The sequence below is a fragment of the Myotis nattereri genome, assembly GCF_964212035.1.
Source record: "Myotis nattereri genome assembly, chromosome: 1".
Taxonomy (NCBI): Eukaryota; Metazoa; Chordata; class Mammalia; order Chiroptera; family Vespertilionidae; genus Myotis; species Myotis nattereri.
Genome location: NC_138075.1, coordinates 54917821 through 54940232, shown reverse-complemented (window position 1 = coordinate 54940232; position 22412 = coordinate 54917821). Strand labels below are relative to the sequence as shown.

The following is a 22412-nucleotide window of genomic DNA, read 5'->3' as shown; positions in this document are numbered from 1 at the left end:
TGCCCCCCGTCTTGCCACCCTAAACAGGCACCAGGAGCTCTCCCAAGTTCATACCACATCACACATTCTTTGGTTTGTGACTTGTGAATTGCTCCCACTGACCAGATTCCTTCGCATCGAATGTAAGGCCTTTCATGATCAAACCCTTACAGTTTCTCCAGCCCCATGTCACCACAAGGTTTCCACCCGCCGGGGGTAACTCATAATTATCCCTGAGGAGTCTCTTGTTGTATTTCACTCTTTCTTCTTCGTGGGCCACACGCACTGCTGAAAATGAGAGGCTGGTTCCAGTTCAAAGCCTTTCGCTGGACTGAGCTCTCAGCCAGAGGTTCTCCATCTGCACTCTATTAGCCTCCTGATCGCATTTTGTTATGCTCTTTGCACCAGAGAAAACAAACAGATGTCTCTCCCACAGTCTGCCTTCCCCCCAGTGTCAAAGAGGTTCTCTCCCAGGTGACCCCCTGCGACCCCACAGAGTTCCTTCCTCTGCAGTGGCCTTACCCTCGGGGTTGTCCAGCCTCACTGTCGCGCTCCCATTTCTGGCTGTTTCTTTCTGATAAACCACCCCATTCCCTGGCCCCGTAGCCTGTTCTGGTGATGATCTACCAGGGTCCTAGATCTAGCGCTTCACAGAGGGCGCTAGTGCCAACGATTCCCATATGTTGGCTTCTGCCCCAGCTTCCATGATCTTCAGAATGGGACTCCCTCAATATCGCTGCTGGGGACAACCTCAGCACTGGGGAGCAGGCCTCAGGGGAGACTTGGGGATTTAGCTTCCCTCCCCACCGTCTGCATCAGATCTCTCCCAAGCCATCCTTAGGAAACATACAATCTAAGCGGAAACAGTGTGCTTACAGTGTAAACACAGCTCCCCTCTCAACCAGACCACCATCCCTAAGCTCCTAAATGTAAAATTTGGAATTGCCACAGAACAACGGTCTAGGACAGTGGTTCTCAATCTTCTAGCCCTTTAAATACAGTTCCTCACGTTGTGACCCAAACATAAAATTATTTTCGTTGCTACTTCATAACTGTAATGTTGCTACTGTTATGAATCATAATGTAAATATCTGATACGCAGGATGATCTTAGGCGACCTCTGTGAAAGGGTCGTTCAACCGCCAAAGGGGTCGCGACCCACAGGTTGAGAACCGCTGGTCTAGGATGTGGTTCAGCTTTCCATAGTTCGCTCTGGGAGGAACTTCTTCCGATCCTCTGGAGTTGCCTGGAGGAAGCAAGCTAATTTAGCACATCACCCAGAGAGCCGCGTCTAGCTGCTTCTCAATTCCCTTTTGCTGTGTCGAAGCATGACCTGCAGCCATGATTCCCATTGTCCAATATGGCAGCAGCCGTATGTGCCTATTTGAAATGTGGCCAATTCTGAGTTGAGATATGCTGTATGCATAAAATACAAATACATATAATGCATTTGGAGACCTAGTACCAAATGAAAAACACCTCATTAACAACCTCATATTGATCACGTGCTGAAATGGTAACATTTTAAATATGTTGTGTTAAATAAAATATATTCTTATCAGTAAATTTACTTAGCTCTTCCTTTTAAAAATGTGCTTCTAGCAAACCTAAAATTACAGATGTCACCTACATTATATTTCTATTGGACAGGCTCAGCTCAGGATGAGGCCTTAAAAATGTCCTCATACACCTTCCAAAGGTTTGCAGGATGTGCTGCATGTTTCGTCTTTCCTGCCCTGGCAATGCTTAAATTATTTATTAGAGATATTGACGATAACCCCAAATTACTATCTACATTGTCCCCAGATGCCAATGGGACAAGTATGTAAACTGAGTCTCTGGGGCAACCACAGATATTGAATCCTGGTAGTGACTGAGTTTATAGAGCTTTCTTTCTCCCCTTCTCACATTTCTTTTGAAGACAAGGATAAAACATGACAGAATTCATCATAGCTTAAAGCCCACCATCAACATATATACGCACAAGCAATACACCATTCCAACAAACAGCAGTACGGAAAAAGGAAACCCAGTTGGCAACTACTCATTTATCACTGAGAACTTGGTCACCCCGCTGGATTTTTGGATGACCATAAGATATTTCACCAGCATCAAGTCTGGAAGAATCTTTATATATATAATGTTTTTATTGATTTTTAGAAAGAGAGGAAGGGAGAGAAATAGAAACATCAATGAGAGAGGAACATCATTGATTTGATCTGCTGCCTCCTGCATGCCCCCTACTGGGGATCAAGCCCACGACCCGGGCATGTGCCCTGACCCGGAATCGAACCACCCACCTCTTGGTTCCTGGGTCGAAGCTCAACCGCTGAACCATACTGGCTGGATAAATCTGGAAGAATCTTTATGCTGCACTTGGTCTAATGCCCAATGACAGTGTTTAACGAAGTCATTCATTTGGATCCTAGTTTTCAACTCCAGCATCACTGAAAATGGGGTTTGTTTGAACTGAAGTTACCCTTAGATCACTGTGCTCATTACTTCATATTAATTTGAGAGAATATGCTTGCGTTTCTCATTTATAAAATATATGTTACAGAAAACTCTCAGGAAGGCATGGCATTTGCCTTGCTAATAATTGACTATTTTTCATAAGAGAAATTAAATGAGAATCTAAATGATGAACCGAGTATGTTCATGAACCTACAGTTATGGCTTTCATCTCTGATTAGCTTTCCAAAGAGAAAACTCTGCTCCAGACTTGCCTGATTGCCCAGGGCCTTCTAGGGAGCAGGGCATTTGCTCACCTGGAGATTGAAGGATGGCAAATGACCAGCCACTGTGGGCTGTAAACGGCTTTCTTCCCTTCTTGGTTCTATTTTGATTTGCACCCATGTCATTATCCAGAACATGATTTCATTGGAAAGAATACCAACCCTTTAAATAAATAAAAAGAGCAGCTGTGGCCTTTCATTTCTGTTTAAATAATAAGGACTCTCCTAAGGATGAGTTGAATCTAATTTCAGGCCAATTCAAGCTTGATGCTGCTGAGAAAAACACAAACCAGCGGCTCATCTGAGGACAGTGACGTGTGAATCTACAGAGCTGTGGTTGAATCCTACTGGCTGATACTAGCATCAGTTTATCTTGCCTTTCATTGGCTGAGAATGAAAAACTGAACTGGGCGCTCTAAAATTAGATATATTTAAGTGCTTTTCAAACCAAATCTCCATAATCTGTTGCTATGCTTACATTATGTGGGAAGCAACATTTCTAGGAATTGTCCCCAAGGGTTCTAAGTCCCCAATCCATGCAACCTGTGAACGTGCTAAGACCTCACTTCCCTGCTTGTCACGCCTATGGCACAGTGGACCTTCGAAAGGGGAGATTATCCGGGCAGGCCTAATCTATTTGAGTCTTGAAAACTAGAGAACTCTCTCTACCTTGTGGCAGAAGGTTGGTTACACAGGGGAGACCCTGAGCATAAGGACTGAATGATAGAGGGAGCCAAGTGATGATGAATGTATGTGGCATCTAGAAGTTTAGAGTGGCTCCAGCTGACAGCCAGCCAAAAAATGGGGACCTAAGCCACAAGGATTTGGGTTCTGTCAACAACCTGAAGGTATCATGGAAGCAGATAAGAGCCCAACTGGTTGACAACTTGACTTTGGCCGAGTGAGACCATAGCAAAGAACCCAGCTGAGCCCACGTAGACACTAAGCTACTGACCTGTGAGATTAAAAAATGGGTGCTGTGCTCTGCCAGCGTGGCTCAGTGGTTGAGCATCAACCTCTGAACCAGGAGATCACAGGTCATTTCCTGATGGGGCACACATCGGGATTGCAGGCTCAGTCCTCAGTAGGGGGCATGCTGGTGGCAGTGAGTCAATTATTCTCTCTCGTTGATGTTTCTCTCTCTCTCCCCCTCTCCTTTCCTCTCTGAAATCAATTAAAAAAAAGTGGGTGTTGATTTTAGCTGCTAAATTTATAGTGCGGAATTTGTCATGCAGCAATAGAAAAAAAATACTAGTACACCTTGGTAATTTGTTTGTAGGGTTCCATAGTTTTTGTGGTTGTCGTAGTTCATCACCCACTGAGTGTGCAAGCTGTGTCGCCTCAGGTGAATTACTTGCCCTTCTTGAGCCTATAAAACCTGCCTCGCTGAGTTTTCATGAAGATTAAATGGGATACACTTAAATGTTTACTGCAGACCCGGACTCTCAGCAGGATCTTAATCAAGCGCCGCCGCCACCCCCGCCCCCCTCTCTCTCTGTGTGTGTGTATTTATTTAGACCCCAATGTCCCCCTAAACACAGAACTTCCTGCATGTTGTACAGTGCTGGGGACACTGGTGCTCAGAGCATGTGCATTGAATGGACTGTATACACAAACAGTACTCATCAGATCGTCAATTTTATCAAATATTTATGTGTTGGTAAATGAACATATTAAAAAGATGTATACAAAGTAGTCTTTGTTCTCAAGCTACCCAAAAGGGTGTGGGAGTCAATTATGTAAAAAAAAGAATTGCAATACCATTGAAATGCCATTCATGCAAGTAAATATCAAACGGCCCCTTTCCACTGGCCCAAAAGGAGTGATTTCTCAAGTGAGGGATGAAAGGAGGCACCGGACACTCTGAGATGATTAGGGGCTGGAGAGGGGCTGGAGAGGGTGGAGCACCAGTGCCTGAGTGAGGATGATAGAAGGTGGAACTCATGTAGAGGACAGACTGCATTTCATGCCAGCAGGTTTGGGCTGCTTTGTTTCTGGCTCTGAGGGGCTCCCAGAGGTGTTTTGACTGTAGAGTAACCTGATCAGATTTGTTGCCCTGAAAGGAAACACTGGCGGGGGCTGGAGGGACCACATGGAATCGAGTGCCAGAGAAGAGACTAGCAGCATAGGGTGCTAATGTAGTGATCATCTTTAACTTTCAAAAACGAAAAGCTACGGAAGCCCTTTGTTTTTAGGTGATGCATGGTGTGGGCTAGCCAATGCTAGAGCTGGTTAGCACCCGAGGAGAGGGGTGGAAGCAGAGAAGGCGGTGGCCTGAGTCCCAAGGAATCTCTGGATTTTAGCAGAAACAAAAGGCTGGCGCAGGGAGGGGAGTGGATTCCTTTCTAGCTGGGAAGCTTCCAGGTGCCCAAGATGAAGGAGGCAAAGATCCCCCGTTCTGAATTAACTCTCAGAACTCCTTTTCTCATAGAAACAATGTTGTCGACAACGGTTAGGTTGAAGGCTGGCCTTTTTAATGACCAGCAGGCAGTGCCTGAAATCCAGTCCATTTGTAACTTTATTATTTTGTCTTCTGGATATCTCACTAACAATCAGACTTTGGGAACATGACCTGCTTGAAAAGTGGAGACTACCTATGGTTAATAGTGTATAATATGTAATGATGTTAGTTCATCAGATATAAACGCAGAATTGTCTCGAGAATCCCATCTGTGTTGCTGCAAAGAACTAGGCCAGGAGACGTCACCCAGAACACTGGCTTGGAGGCATTTCTATTTAAAAGGAATCACAGTTTTGTTTTGTTTTGTTTTTTGTTTTTTAATGAGAATAGAACTTTATTTGAGGCATCAAGATCTTTAAAAAATGATTTTATACTTTAAAGTATTCAATAAATGTTGATACACTAATCTTGATATATATATATAGATTTACCATACTGGATTTTTAAAAACAAGGTCAAATGGCTTAGAATCAGACAAATTGTGTTTAACTTAATAATTATATGGAATAATTTTAGTATTATAAATAAAGAATGACAACAAATAGCATTTAAATTTCAGTTAGGAGGAAATGCATTTGTAATACAATTTTATGTCGATGTTAAAATTTGATTACAAAGAAAATATAGGCTAAAATGGTGTGCTTATCATTTCTAGAAAAATATGCTTTAAGAAAATGACCCTACCTACTCTCCAGCCATAGGATGCATGAGAGATGCTGTTCTGTCTGTGCTGCCGGATACAGGTTCCTCCCAGACTGTCAGCCCACCGCTGGGAGACAGGGGGACGACGGCCTGTGGCTGGGGGCTGATGGGGTAAGTCTGGTCTTATTAACACCCTGGTCTTATTACAGGATCATCCAAATGAACATCAGATGAACAGCGAGCTTTATATTTTCTCAAGCTCTGATATCGGCTATGGTGTTTTACAGAAGTGACATTTAAGCACGCAGGTGGTAAAATTCTGTTTGAACAAAACTAGTTTTCACATTCAGTTCTACATAATGAGAACATTCCAAAATTTACTGGCCCATGTTAATTACGTTGCTGACGTGGAGACAACGGATTCTGATGGTAAGACCCATGCATCGTTAAACATATGTATGCATGTATGTGTGTATGTATTCGGTATCAGAGATGTTCCTACTTCCTTGTCTATTAGCAGTCCGTTTAATTTTAAATAAAGAGATCCTTCTTTGGGAGTATAGTTAGTGTCCACGCCTGATTTGACAAAATCTGACGGCCGACACAAAGCATCTTCTGCTTGTAGAATACTTTACAAGACACCTCTCCGAAACAGCCATCTGACGTGGCGCTGAGGGTGGGCATGATGATTCCCATTTGACAGGTGACGAAACAGGGAGCCCAGAGAGGTTGAATAAGTTGCTTCAGTTTAAACAGCAGGTGAGTGATAAAATTACGGACTACACCTGCCTGCCAATCTTGCCTGAACGCTGGTTAGCCCAAGTAGAGATGAAACACTGAGTGCGGTGATCTGTGAGTTCCTTCCCCGAAGCTGAGCTGTTTGGAAAGTGGTTTTGCTACTGTCACGTGCGAGATCTCTACCAGGGGCCAGCAGGTAACCACCTTATTATACCAACCAACTTAAACCAATAGCCAGAAGCACCTCTTACAAATCTCAGAGGATATGTACATATATGTATTTAAGAGGATTCATAACACTTATATGATATTTACAATGATTCCTAAATCACCAAGATACCATATTGAGAAACAGGTTTAACTTTTCACAAGAGCGTTTTCTATAGAATCATTCCAATAGAAACACAGTCTTGGCGTACTACTTGGCAGGCACCTTTTGCCTTGTTCTGCTCACCCCTACACTGATGGTTTAAAAATGCTTTCACACGCTGTAAGTTCCTTGTGGATGAGGGCTGAGCTAGATTTCTTGGGAGCTGACGACTCTCACCCAGGGCCTCACACAGTACTATGTGCACAGCAGACATTTCATACACGTTTGTTGGATGGAGGTGGTTTTCAGGTACTTGAATTTGATTCAACTAGGATTCTATCTGTAACATTTTGCTAAAGAGTTTGGGAGTTATAGTAAAACATCATCACTTTCAAAGTAAACAGTATGGTTTTTAAAAAGCATAAGAAATGTGGTAATAAATTTAATACAAATTATGCATTATAGCTATTCTTTGGTTACTTTTTAACAAATTATTTGGTTTTATGACTAAAGTGACATACTAAAAATATAAAAAGGCAACTACAGGAATTAGCTTCATGTGTAAACATAATAAACCCTGTAAACATAGAGTTACTACATAATTGTGCAAGTGTAAAGAATGTCTAGTAAAGGCAAGTACTATACATTGAACTTAGCTCTTCGAGACATACTTAGAAATACTGCTTTGTGGAGCTTTAGCTTACTGTGGGAAGAAGGAATTCTTTGAACTAAACTACAACATGAGAGTGATGACTACTCGGATGAACCATAAGGATATGGAGGCAAGAGGACGGCGTTAATACTTTCCACCCTCTGCAAATCTGAATTTGCTTCACGTCTTATACACCACTTTGTTGAGCGAAACCACATATGAACAAAAACCAAATACTTTTAAAATGAAGAAGTAAACAATTTTGGTTGTTGTTATTGCCAGTGAGTCAGTTGACTAAAAATATAGTAACACACTTTCCAAGGTTGTTCCAAAAATCTGGGCAGTAAGGTGCGTTAGATAGGTCTACAGAGCAATAAATAACTGTAGGCAGCACTAAATATAGTGCAGTTTACTCAATATTTAAGTCTCCTTTTCCAAATTTGGGTTTTCCTTCTCAAAAAGCTTCAAACTCTTCACACATGACACTTGTCACAAATATTTCACAGTTATCATTTCAGTAGTTTAAGAAAGGACTGCCTGGCGAATACTGGAAAAGAGGTAAATGTTAAGGACACATTCACTATTTCAGGCACAAAGGACTTAGGTCCTGGAGTGTGAACTCTAAAGATAGAATGAAACAACTGTGTAAATGCAACACATTCTTTTAAAGGGGATGAAATACTGGTAAAGTCGTCACACTATTTCTCCTAAAGCATTTATGTGATTTTCTCCAATATCTGGGAAGAATCAATGGCTAAGTTTTAGTAGTTCCCCGGAAAATTTTAAATCAAGATGTTGCTTATAAAAACGTGGCAGTAAAACACCCTAGATTGTTACTTGTAATCTAATCAACTCCATCAAAACCCTGAGTGTTCTCAATTGCCACCTGAAGTTTATCCCATAATTCTTCAAATGATTCATAGGGTGGCAAGTCCAGTCGATTAAAGCTGAAAAACAGAGAGGAACTGGTTATGGCAGACACTGACAAAGCGAGTATAAAAGACGTGTCATCACTGTGGGGGAATGAAGATACAGGACTGCGCTCTAGGCAGGGACTCTGCCCAGGACTTCTTGGTAAAGTCCTCTCCCCCGCCCCCACCACCAAATGTCTGGGTTCTTCTGTCACTTTAACCTCCGAAAGGCAATGGTCTACCCTCTTGGCATGACCCATCATTCATGCGATGGAGGCAACACAGGGTCAACAGTTGACGTTGCATCTCCAATGTGCAGCTACCTGGACTTCGAACTCCAACCTACCTTGGGTTGGTGTAACTGTCTCCTCTTCCCACTCCTCCTCCTCTTCCTTCCCCCTCCTCCTCTCTTCCCTGCCCCTCCCCCTCCCCCTCCTCCTCTTCCCCTTCCTCCGCCTCCCTTCCCTGCCCCCACTCCTCCTCCTCCATAGCACAGAGGGGCCTGCTGTACCAAAAGAACTTTGCTCTCTGAGAACTTGTTCTCTCAGAGTGTAAGAATCTGCTTACCACGTATGGGCTCTTGGCAGCTTTTCAGGGGTACCCCACTGTTCAACTGTAAAAGACTGTGGTCCATTTGAGCCTATAAGGAAGAAGACTTGCTTTGGTTTCATTTACTCTTTACAGGAAACCTTAGGCTTTTCACAACTCACGTTTTCTATTGTAGAACTTAAACACACAGGGAACTCATCTAGTTTTCTAAAACTCAAAAGAAATGAAGGCTGTCCTATGCTTGAAGGTGTTATTGCCCAGCCATGGAATGAGGATTCCTTTTCCACTGAATCACCCTGCCCCTGGGGTGAGATGTCCCAAGGTGCTTTTGCTGTTTCCTAGTCCCGCATTTCTTTTCTTTTTTTTCTCCTTTTAAAAAAGATTTTTAAATTGATTCTGAGAGAGAGAGAGGAAGGGAGAAGGAGGGGAAACACTGATGTAAGAGTGAAACATCCATCGGCTACCCCCTGCACACCCCCTATCAGGGATGGAGCCTGCAACCCGACAGGTGCCCTGACCAGGAATCAAAGAGGCACCTTTCAGTGCACAGGACGACGCCCAACCAACGGAGCCACACCGGCCAGGGCACCCTGCATTTCTGTAGACCGCCTCCTTCACAGGGACACAGAGAAAACGAGCATTTTCTTTTTTTTTAGGTGTCCCACTGGAAACAGCTTTAATTTTTCTGATTATAAAATTTACTACAAAAATTAAATCAAGAAAAATATGTAAAAATCACCTCAAATTCCACTAATAAATCTGAGTAAACATCCCATCATGAATCTTTTGTGCATGTGCATATAAATAGAATGTGATTATGTTACACATGCTACATTTTCCTTCTATTATGGATATTTCTAGAAACTCTTTTTCCTTTGGTGTTTTCACTTAGCTTCTTCCTCCTCTAATCCTGAACATCCTCCAACCACCCAGGGATTCAATGCTGACAACCCAACATGTAACCTTCCATACTTTTCTCCATCCTGTTTTCTCAAAAAGCACATCACATGCTTTTCACACATCACAATTACGTTCACAGTTAACACATCAGTGCTTTTGTCATCACTTGTTTTCCAGAATATGAAGTCTTATCTATTTCCCAGCCTCTTGATTCTCTCACCTGAACAATCCATTGGGAAGACTCCTTCTAAGTTAATCTATATACACTCAACATACTTTTCATTGGCTAGATAATATCACATAGTAATATTAATATTTTGTAGCAACATCGTCCTCTGTAAATACAAAATAACTTGAATTTATATTCTAATACATCTTGGCTCTGTGTGTGGGATATTTTCCCCCAGTTCCAAAGTTTGTGAAATCAGTGGATGCCTGTAGGCCTGGATGCAGAGAAGAGGGAAGTGGAGGCAGAGATGAAAAGGGTGTTTGCCATGATTTCCTCTAGGGAATGGCTACAGCAGAGCAGGAGCGGCAGGAAAGGGAGACAGGTGAAAACACCAGGAAGACAAATGCCAAGAAATCCAATTAGGCAGGGAATGAGCACACTGACTGGCGGCAAAGCTCCCTCTCCTTCTTCTCACTGTGGATGGTTATTCTAGGCCAGTGATGGCGAACCTTTTGAGCTCGGCGTGTCAGCAGTCTGAAAAACCCTAACTCAACTCTGGTGCCGTGTCACATATAGAAATTTTTTGATATTTGCAACCATAGTAAAACAAAGACTTATATTTTTGACATTTATTTTATATATTTAAATGCCATTTAACAAAGAAAAATCAACCAAAAAAATGAGTTCGCGTGTCACCTCTGACACGCGTGTCATAGGTTCGCCATCACTGTTCTAGATCAAGCATGGCAAACTCAAAGGCCAACACAGGCCAAATAAATGAGGCATGTGGGCTGTGAGTTTGATATGCTTGTTCTAAAAAAGTGGCAGCAGCTTGAAAGGTTTTGCCAGCAAATATAAATGCAGTTTAACAATATCAGGTTTTCCAAGGAGGAGACAGAGTGGGTTAGCAATCCCATCAGGTCGCAGGAGCTTCCTATATGCCCGGAAAGTCAGCCTAGCAACCACCTAAGCAGCAGTCCCCGACTTCCCCTTCCCTGAACAAGTCTAATCTTTGTTGCTCTGAGTGGGGCTCCACTCTTGGCAATACTTTCTCTGAATGACTTGTTCTTCTTGCTTTCTTTATTTATTTAGTGAAAGAGAGAGACAGACAGAGAGAGAAACACTGATTTCTTGTCCACCTATCACGTTGGTTGACTCTTGCATGTGCCCTGACTGGGGATCAAACCCACAACCTTGGTGTATTGCGACAACATTCTAATCAACTGAGCCACCTGGCTAGCCTTGGTATCTTTAAAAGCAAATAAATGTAATTCCAATAAACAATATGTTAAGATATGAGACAAATTGCTGTGCTCTATATCAGAAACAGTACTTCTTTTTTCTTCTTTCTCCTTCTCCTTTTTTTTTTTTTTATAACAAAACACACCTTTAGAGCTATGAGGTTAGACCAGAAAATAGTTTGATAGGCTATATAGAATTTCACGTTAGCCCTGGCCAGTTTTGCTCAGTGGATAGAGCACTGGCCTGTGGACTAAAGGGTCTTGGGTTTGATTCCAGTCAAGAGCATGTACCTTGGTTGCAGGCTCTAGCCTCTGCCCTGGCCGGGGTGCTTGTGGGAGGCAACCGATCAATGTGAGACACCGATATTTCTCTCTCTCTCTCTTCCCTCCCCCCCTTCCACTCCCTCTAAAAATCAATGGAAAAATATCCTCGGGTGAGGATTTAAAAAAAAAAAAAGCACAGAATTTCACTTTATAGAAACCTTAATGAATAGTTACTCTGAATAGCAAGAGATAGGTGCATTCTTATCCCCAGTGTCCATATCCCACAGGGCTGAGAAATAGTAGCCGAACGAGACTCTCCACCCTCCAAATCCTGCCCCGCCCCCTCTGCCCCAAGGATTCCATGACCAAGTAACTTTGGAAAATCTGCTTTTTTTTCCCACAGTAAGCTCTGAAGAAGACCCAAAGGAACCAGTTTAACTTTGTTTAGTCCCGTATTTCCCCGTAGGTATTCTTCTGACACTCTTTGCTGTTTGGTGCACACTTACTAACACTCTGTGGAACTTGCCCTAAACTCACACTACAGGCAACGCTCTTTCTGTATTGAAAGGAGAAATTTAAAATTCAAGGAGAGAAAGTAACTCAAGTCATTTCATGTCCCAGTTTTCTCCTTTGCTATTTCATTAGAAGGTGTACATATATTTTGGCCTACTTGAGTGTATCTAATTAAATCATTTCAAAATCCTGTTTATTAAGCTAAACGTCTGTATGAATGACAGAGGCTTGGAGACTAATCAGCCATGACAAAGACAACTGGCACTGCCCCATTTTTAAATGCGGATGGAAAACGCTTACCATATAGTTCGGCAAATCCATTCATAGGCACTCGAGACGTGCCAGTGACGAACTGAAGTAATCTTATTCTTTTTTCTGAATCCATCATTAAAACAGCCTGAATAACATAAAAAGAGCATTTAGGACTATCATTGGGGGAAAAGGCACCAAAACTATCCTGAAAAGTATACTGTCCGAATTTAGTTAGAGCAGTACTGACCACTTAGTAAATCTGCATGTTCCTTTTAGTTAAACTTGTGTTTATGGGTCGTTTACCAAGCTTGAAAACCTTATTTCCAAGGCTTATAGGAGAGTAAGCCTAATAAAGTGACAAAAATTTCTTCTCAGATGTGAGTCGTGGTTTACTTATTGAATGGTATACACATTTCTCCAAACGACTGGAAATCACATTAAAAGGAGCCACGTAGGAGTCCTAGACAATACACTGCTGTTTGTCACAGGTTCTCTGGAAGAGTCCCTTCTTCAGTAAGAAACCAAGTGCCTATTTTAGCTGTCACTGCCATTTGCTAGATTCTGAACATTTTACTTACTTACTAGTACCTACTAATGTGGATGGAGGTTGGGACCATACCCAGAAGGTAGAGGTATATAGTACGAAATCAAAGATATCTTTTGCTGGCCTATATTCTGTCTTATGTATGAGAAAGTAGCTAGTATAGATAAATATATGATCGAATCTATCGAAAGTAATTTATGGAAACAGAAGCTCTCGATTACCTTCCAAAACCACTGGATGACTTGATGATTGACGCTGTAGCCATTTTTGTACTTGGTGTGTTCTCTCCAGTCGTTCACATCGACATCTCCCAACCCACACATAAGAAGCTACATAATCAGAAATGTCAAACTGTCGATGAGAAAAATAACGAGCACCAAAGTTTCATTTTAACGTAAAAATGTTTCTTACCTCGAGCTCATTTTCATCGAAAATTTTGATGAGATCCTGTGGTATTAGTTCAAAAAATCCCTAGAAGAAAGAATGGATTTAAAAACCTGGTAAGCAGGATCAATGGGCAACCCTCTACTTCAGCTCCTGGGTGCTTCTGGAGCAACCCCACATCCACACAGTTCCTACCATTACACATTCGTGCTCGTGTCTGTCTATTTCATGTTTTAGATACTCTGCTTCCTAACAGCTATGCTTTTTTGCCTGACACAGCACAAGACACATCGTCAGTGTTCAATATTGAATAAATGAAAAATTATGTGATAAATATTTAACAGAAGATTTTAAGTTAGCTTAAGAAATGAGTGTCCTAACAATAACCCAATTCTCAACTCAACCGGGATTTCAATATTGGCAAGAAGCTATGTGTCCCTAGTCCGTTCTCTCAGAGATTCCTCGAAGTGGCAATTTTAAAGCTTCCCTGTACTCCTCAAGCCCCCCTCCTCAATGTCACCCCTTCTTCACAGGAGATAATTTCTATTTGAGAGAGCCATAGAGGCAATTATGCAGGATGGAACTCACTCAACCTTCCACCTCCCCGTGTACAACCAGCACCAACATCCACCACGGCCCCCTTCCCACTGCGGTGGAGGGAGGTACCACTCCCTCTCTGTGCTTCGCCTGCTTCCTCAAGGTCACCGCACTAAACCGCCTTCTCTTACCAGCTTACTCTTCATGCATTTAAGTGCATCTAGCCATATCTACGTTAAACATAAAACCACAGAGCAAACACCCCTTTCTTCTCTTCACAGCCAGGTTCTTGAGAGTGTTACATGTTATCAGATCTACTTGCTCACCTCGTGTCTTTCCCTCAACCCATTGCAATCTGACCTCTATGCCACTGCTTCCCCGAAGCTGTCCTGGGAAAAAGTCAAAGCAACTTTGCGGCTACATCTAGTGAGCACTGTCTAATTCCATGTCTTATTTGACTTCTCTGCAGTACATTACTGAAAACATCTTTGTTCTTGAAACTTCGCTGTTGATGGTTTTGTTCTTATGTCCTGTCTGCCTTTGCGAATTCCTTTGAAGTCTCCCTTTCTCACTGTCCATCCTTTAAAAGTTGGTGTTCCCAGGTTTCCACATGTGGCCAGCCTCTTCCACCTTCCTGTTCTTTTGAATTTTCCATCTGATCTGGTCCACAGCTCCACTACACATTCACAGACGATTCCCAAATCCATACTGCCACCCCAACTATCCATCCTTTAGTCACCCTATGCTGTGGATCTCCCCTCCTGAAGACCATTCAGATGCACCCATAGCACCACTTTCTTGGTTCCTAAACCATTCTTCACCCGGATTCTATAGCTCTTTCCCAGCCAGGCCTCTCCTCCTCTAATTCACTGCATATCATTTCCAGAATGGTCTGACTAAAGTGTACATTGCATCTTAACACCACTTCCCTTCCTCTCACTGGACTTCAGAGAAAACTAACAGGCCCTTCACAATCTGGCTTTTGGCCAGCTCTCCAGGTTTAGTTTTACCTTTTGCATCCTCTTTTCCAGGATTGGAATTGCTTGTCTTCTGTCTAATGTGTGTGTAGTCGGTCTCAATTGCTGCTCTCTCAGAACTGCATTTCCCTCCTTTCTGTGTCTGTCCAATCCCTCTAGTCCTTCCCTGCCCTGCCTCCACTCCCCCCACTCTGGTCTCTCCCTCTCTTCCGGGCTTCCCTAGCACTTCAGGCTTGCGTCTGTCCATTTCAAGTTTTAGATTCTCTGTTCCCTGATAGTACGGCTTATGTCTTTTTGCCTGATGAAGCACCAGTGCTCAATATTGAATAAATGAAAAAGTATATAAAAAATATTTAACAGGAAATTTTAAGTTAGCTTAAGAAATGAATGCCCTGATAATAGCCCAAATGCCTACCAGTTGGGGGAAGTTTAAATAACTTAAGAATTAATATTATGAATAAAATGCAGCCATGAAAAATGACAGCTATATCTCTTGACATGGTAAGATCTCCAATAAATATCTGATCTGAAAGCAAGTCACAAACCAACAGGTATAGTGATCCCATACAGGAAAAGAAACAAATGGCATATCCCACTATTCTTACAGCACTCTCCTTCCTTTGTTCACTAAGCTCACTGAAGGTGAAAGGTATGGGACTGGGGACGGTAAGGGCAATGGGAGGGGGGACTGTCAAGGTTTATTGCATGGACCTCTTGAATGACTGAGTATTTTGTTAATATAAAAATCTAATTAAATTGGGAAGTCACATGCTAATTTTTCTTGGATATGAGAAGCCCCAATATTTACAGTTTATGGATTATACTTTGCAATTACAGAAGAGCAAACAAAAGAAGATGCGTACCTCTTTAAAAGCAGCCATTTGCTTCTGGATTCGATTCACAAATCGCCACTGTATTACAAGGCTAAAAGAAACAAAAAAGTCTGTCTTTTTCACACAAATCAAGAAAAAAATTCATGGTATATTTACGCTTTGTAGAAACAAACAAACAAAAAATAAAGACTAGCTAAGCCCAAGGCAAACCCTGAATCTGAGTGGGCGATATGGCATTGTTAAAGAGAGAGAAAGCGACATTGTGACTCTAGCAGCCTACTGGGAAAGAGAGAGAACGACAAAGAGTCTTCTGGAAAGAAGTACAAAATTATTTCCAGCAAAGTATTTACTAAGTATGGCAAAGCACTTACTAACAAAATACTTACTAAATATATTCCTTTTTGTTCTTATTGGTGACAACTATTTCTGATCCACCAACTTTCAACTCATGCTGATGTGTCTAAAATAAAGCATGACACCTTCATATGTTAGTTTAGTGAAAAAAATATATACATATTATAGTTATACCAGAAACCTGGTGTTTTAAATTAAATCCATTCAAAACTAAGAAAACTTAAAATATTAGTTTTACTAAAACAAATACGGAATGAGTCAAATGTCAAAGAAAGCAGAAATTCTTGCTGAGAGACAGCTTTTGTTACTGGAAAATAAATTTAAAAGTAGAACACAGAAATGTTTTGAGTATATACATTATTTAATGTCTAAACTTGTTATAACATTTGTATCATTCATTCATGTACCATTTTAATTCATCAAAGTTTACAAACCTGTCCAAAAAGTTCTTCATCTATGACAAACCTGAGGTCCAGTTCTGTTGGATCATTTTCAAGAATCCATCTTAGTGAATTGTAATATTCACTATCCTAGATGGGGAAAATTACATATTTAACATCTGTATACATATAAAAAGAAGACACTTGCACCTGCAAAGGAAGTATACTGAGAGTCTGAAGGAATAATGGGACCAAAGGTGAAAAAGTCATTGGACACCTTTTCCATACATTCACATGTATTATAGACTAGTGGCCCGGTGCATGAATTCATGCACATTGAAAAGAAATTAATTATAAGAAATATTTTAATATCACTATTCACCCTTTCTCTATAATAGAAGTGTCAACCATATTCACAACTGACAATGACAGATCAAAACGCATGCAATTGGCGCCAGTGAGAGCTTTATATGTATCGTGCATGTGCGAGTCAACTTAGCCTTTTATAGATATAGAATAAACTTGCTTAATTAGACCTGCTTTCTGGTTTAGCTAAGCTTTTTCCAGCCAAGTGAAGCACCCCAACTTCTCTTTCAGGTAATTGTCAGCAGCATTGCAGCAAATATCAACATGAAGCAGATTATTATTGTAGATCACACAGGGAGAACAAAGGGTAAAATATTTAACTGCAACAGTGTTTGACTATATTCTGTGCAGTGAGAAAACCTGAAGTCATTTTCAAGGTCCACCATTTCTTTCTTTTCAGTCGGGTCAAGTTTCTAAGCTTTCTAAATCTCCATTTTCCAGCAAATGGAAAGAAAATAGGATTCCATCAAGTTTCCTATCTACCTACCCCAGAACTTCTGTGAGGATCAAATGAGATGAGGCATGGGAAAACGCTTCATAGAAATTTGGTTAAAGTGTAAAACGTTTCCACCTGGCTATAAAGCAAGCCGTGTTCCTGGGCTGAAGAAACTGCACAGAGTCTAGTCCAGCCGTGGGCAAACTATGGCCCGCGGGCCGGATCCGGCCCGTTTGAAATGAATAAAACTAAAAAAAAAAAAAAGACCGTACCCTTTTATGTAATGATGTTTACTTTGAATTTATATTAGTTCACACAAACACTCCATCCATGCTTTTGCTCCGGCCCTCCAGTCCAGTTTAAGAACCCATTGTGGCCCTCGAGTAAAAAAGTTTGCCCACCACTGGTATAATCGCTAGGGAGAGGAAGCCAGGTGGTGCTACGTGATGTCATTACCCGGACGGACACTTAGCAAATTACCCTCTTATTTATATAGCTAGAGATGGATAACTAGTACGTGTGAGAGTAAAAAATATATACATCAATAGAGTGGGGCCTGCTTAAAAGTTTAGAACTTTATCTCTGTGTGGAAGCAGTGGAGGTAAAAATTTTATTACCCAGTTAAAGGTCAATAAAGCAGCCTTCAGATGAATCGTAACTTCCATGGCTACCCAGGGGCACATAGCACCTTTCTCACGTGGCCTGTGAGACTGTGTGTGTACTGTTTAAGTAGCAGTGAGGGGGCTGTTTTTTATACCTGGCCCAAGCTAAAGAATAACCTCAAATACAGAACCTCAATTAACCAACTCAAGTAACTGTACAACCTCATGATTTGTAAAGAATTATACTGTTCACACTGATATTGTGTCACAGAAAGGGGACAGAAAGTGAACGTGGTGCCGAGGAAGAGGTCTTGGAACCCATGTGCACACAGTGTTCGAGGCTATTCAGCACGGGCCATAGTGAGGGATTTAATCCTTACGTTTCTGTTTCTTTGTAGTGGCCTAATCTCAAGGTCTTGCTTTGAACTGATATTTTGAAAACATATGCCATTCATGATAAATGATCACAATTCAAATGTTGATGCTAGAAATACATTAAAATGTTGTTCAGCATATTGAAGTATTTAAGGAGAACTTTACTGATATCTGCAACTTTCTTTGAAATGTATCAGAAAAACAAAATGGATTGATGGATAGAGGGGTGAATAGGTATGTGATAAGTATAGATAAAAATCCAGTAGTGGAATCTGGGTAGTGTCTATACACATGTCCACTGTAAAATCTTTTTATCTTATTATATGTTAGAAGTTTTTCATAATAAAATGTTGGGAGAAATGTTCATTTAAATTTTAGAACATTATAATCTATTAATTTCTTCATCTTTAAAAGCTAACTCTTTAAAATATTCAGTTGCCTGTTAAATTATTCTCTCTATATATTGTAAGTGAAAATGACATACCACTGATTCCATATCATGAAGTGTTATTGGTTTGTGTAGCATCATCTTGTAAAATGGGCGGATGAAAAAACCTTGCAAGAAAGCAAATATTTTTAAAATGATTACCAAGTGAAAGAAATCAGATCATCACATTATAATTACATTATAATAATTATAATTACACATAAGAAAGTTTTAAGCTGAATACTAACCATCCAACAGTTTGCCATGATAAACTGCCATTCCAGCTACCCGGCCAATAAACTTGAAGTAGGAGAGGTGATCTTCATTACACAATCCAGAATTTGGATTTATCTGCAGGGTATAATTATCCCTGCAAAGACAACCACATTTAAATGCTCCTCTCTGTATTTCACATAAAAATTTAAATATGACCAATAATTATAAATTATCACTCTCTTTTTAGAGTTGTTTACCTCTTTTAGAACCATATTAAACCTCTGGATTTAATGGTTTTCAAAACAGTAATTTCTGTCAAAAGGGAGCAATAACCCAAATGTTCATTGAAAGATAAATGGAGAAACAAAATGTGGTATCTATATATATAAAAGCCTAATATGCAAAGTGTCCCCTCCGGGACCAGCAGGGGGTGGTGCGGAATGAAGGAAGGCCCTGGCTGGCAGCCAGCAGCTGCTAGCGACCTTTCCCATGCACAAATTTCGTTCACTGGGCCTCTATATAGCATAATGGGATATTATTTAGCCTTCAAAAGGAAGGACATTCTGACACATTCTACAATACAGATGAACTTTGAGGACATCATGCTAATGAATTAAGTCAGTCACAAAGAGCCAATGCTGTATGATTCCACATATATGCGGTGCCTACAGGTGACACATTCGCAGAGGCAGAACGTAAAGTGGAGGCTGCCAGGGCCTGGGAGGGTTAGCGTTGAATGGGTATGGAGCTTCAGTTTGGGATGATGGCAAAGTCCTAGAGATGGATGGTGCTGATGCTTGCACAACGATGTGAGAGTACTTAATGCCATGAACTGTACACTCACTTTAAAATGGTTAAAATGGTAAATTTTATGTTAAGTGTATTTTGCCACAATTTAAAAGGTTATTTTTGAAACAACATTAGTGCTCCTCTTCCTTCTGTGTGGCACAGTGAACCACACAGGTTCCTTGCACCATACAACTCTGGCACTTTTAGGACAGTGATGTCTTTGTCTGTATACGGTCACTGTAAAGGTGCTTACGTAGCAGAATATTCAAACAACCCGTAATAAGGGTTAAACATTTCCTTCGAGATCAGGAAGAACCACTCTCTGGCGACTCCTCCGTAATCTAATCCTTTTTCGCCGTCAAACTCAATCCAGAGTCGAGCCTTGAGGAAGTCCGCTCTCTTGACACCCATAATCCTCCTGTAAGAGTCCTCGAGGACAGTTGCTCGGCGAAGTTTCATTTCTAACTTGTTTGGAATGTCATTCTGAAAGCCCAGAGAAGAGAGGCTTCTGGTTTAAATCAATTCAACACAATGGCAAATTTCTCTCTCAGGAAGCTTCTACAATTCATTGTATTCTACCTTGTGCCAAGACCCCTTTTCAGGGAAAGCATGCCTAGGGATGTTTCCTCTAGGGCAGTGGTTCTCAACCTTCCTGATGCCACGACCCTTTAATACAGTTCCTCATGCTGTGGTGACCCCCAACCATAAAATTATTTTTGTTGCTACTTCATAACTGTGATTTTGCTACTGTTATGAATCGTAATGTAAATATCCGATAGGCAGGATGCATTTTCATTGTTCGCGACCCACAGGTTGAGAACCGCTGGTATGATAGCATTCATGCGTTTTCTCTAATCACGTAATAACACAGACTTCTGATTTTTATATCTGAAGAAGCAGCTACCGATGGTGGCAGTAACGCTCAGGCGAAGATGTTTCAGGAATAGTCCTTTGCATATTAAGTTTCCATGAAGACCCACCTGTGACCTACAATGTAGCTGCTGCCTGCTACTTGTTGCCTGCCTGTCAGGTCAGGGATTTTCCCTGCTCCCCCCATTCCTCCTTGGAGTCTGTCTCATTCACTCTTTAATAGGTATTAATATTTACAGGCTGTGAGAGGCACTGCTCCCCACATTTTAATGGGTTAATGCGATTACGCCCCATAACAGCACTATGAAGAAGCTACTATTATATCTCCATCTTATGGATGAAGAAACTGAAGACAGAAGTTAAGAAAGGCGTAGCTCTTGGGTCTCAGCTCTTAAAGAATGTGCTACATTGTTAAGGATAAGGCAGAGGTCAAGCTTAAAGGTAGCTCAAGGCTTTGTAGCGCTGGTTTTTAATTTTTCACCTCTGTCTTGGTGTCTGCTCTTTTGGAGTGATGTGTCCAGATAGGGATTTCATTATTTAAATCATGCTGGCGATCTTTTGTTAAACGGAGGGGGGTGGAGGGAGTCAGATTCTTCGCCTCCTGTGCCATACTTCGGGAATGACACCTTGTTTCTTACCGTTCACTCATGCTTTTAACTCTTAATATACCTTTGTTGCAATGTGGATAATTTCCTCACAGATTTTCTCTCTTAATCACCAATATATGTCATGATGGTTGAGAACATGGACTCTGCAGCTTTGCCACTAACAACCATGGAACTTGATCACATTATCTAATCTCTCGGTGCCTCAGTTTCCTCACCTGTAAAATGTGATAACAGTCCCACCCCTGGCATATAAAGAGCTTCCCAGACCAGAAACATTTAAAGGAGTTCATCACCACCAAACCAGTACTACATGAAATGTTAAAGGGTCTTTTAGAAGGAGGAGGAGGAGGAGGAGGAGGAGGAGGAGGAGGAGGAGGAGGAGGAGGAGGAGGAAGAGGAGAAAATATGAACAATAAAATGGCAATAAATACATACCTATCAACAACTGAATCTAAAAACAAAATAGATGAACAAGCAGAATAGAAACAGACTCAGAACAGAGAATGGGAGGGACCAGATGGGAGGGACGTTGGGGGGATGGGTAGAAAAGGCAAAGGGATTAAGGAGTATAAATTGGTAGTTACAGAATAGTCATGAGGATATAAAGTAAAGCATAGAGAATATAGTCAATAATATTCTAATAACTATGTATGGTGTCAGATAAGTACAACATTTATTAGGATAATCACTTAGTAAATTACATAATGTCTAATTACTGGGGTATACATCTAAAACAAATATAATATTGTACGGCAATTTTAATTGAAATATAAAAAATTCTATTAAAAAAACCTTTTCCCAGAAATATTCAAATTTAACTGATATCCTGGGCCAATTTTAGAAAGTGATGTTTTTCTAGGAATTTGTCTAAATTGATTATTTCAAATAAGTCTTCAAATCTAAAAGTTTATAGTAGTTTTTAATTTTCTCTTATATGTTAATTGTGATGTAAATGTCATTTCAGTCCTCTTACACTTATAAGAGTTGTTTGTGTTTTGTGTGTTTTTTTCTTTAGGAGATGTCTATTATTCCTCACAAAGTAATTTAAAACAGATTTAATTTCACAATTTTAAAAATCACTTCTTTCATTTATTGTTGCTTTTTTTAAACTTTAAATGATTTAAGTATATTCTGCTTTTTAATTCTAATTTATAAATTTGATGTTGAACCCATTACTGTTACCCTTTCTTAGGCAGAGTAGAAGGCTATAAATATCCATGAATGTGTTTTCACTTAATTCTATACCCATTGTTATTTAGTTGCATGGATTTTCAAACCCCATTATGATTTAATTATCTCATGCAATATTAAAAGTACTTTTATTCATTTCAAAAAGTCCCTTCCTTATTGTAGAGATTATATGAATAATACATTTAACTTGCTAAGAAGACTGCCCAG

At 40.7% G+C, this 22412-nt stretch overlaps 1 protein-coding gene across 2 annotated transcripts in view; it reads right to left on the bottom strand.

Annotated features, from left to right (window-relative positions):
• Positions 1-7291: 7291 nt before the first annotated feature.
• Positions 7292-22412, bottom strand: part of NEDD4 (NEDD4 E3 ubiquitin protein ligase) — a 116297-nt gene continuing 101176 nt past the window's right edge. For both annotated transcript variants that reach the window (XM_081093161.1, XM_081093162.1), the window contains 11 exons: positions 19790-20019; positions 18780-18901; positions 18589-18659; positions 16380-16475; positions 15978-16051; positions 15622-15682; positions 13272-13331; positions 13082-13189; positions 12365-12461; positions 8996-9068; positions 7292-8464 (listed from right to left, as the gene is read on the bottom strand). In XM_081093161.1, the coding sequence (XP_080949287.1) occupies positions 8362-8464; positions 8996-9068; positions 12365-12461; positions 13082-13189; positions 13272-13331; positions 15622-15682; positions 15978-16051; positions 16380-16475; positions 18589-18659; positions 18780-18901; positions 19790-20019 (1095 nt within the window). In that variant the 3' untranslated portion in view covers positions 7292-8361. The remainder of the gene's footprint in view (positions 8465-8995; positions 9069-12364; positions 12462-13081; positions 13190-13271; positions 13332-15621; positions 15683-15977; positions 16052-16379; positions 16476-18588; positions 18660-18779; positions 18902-19789; positions 20020-22412) is intronic.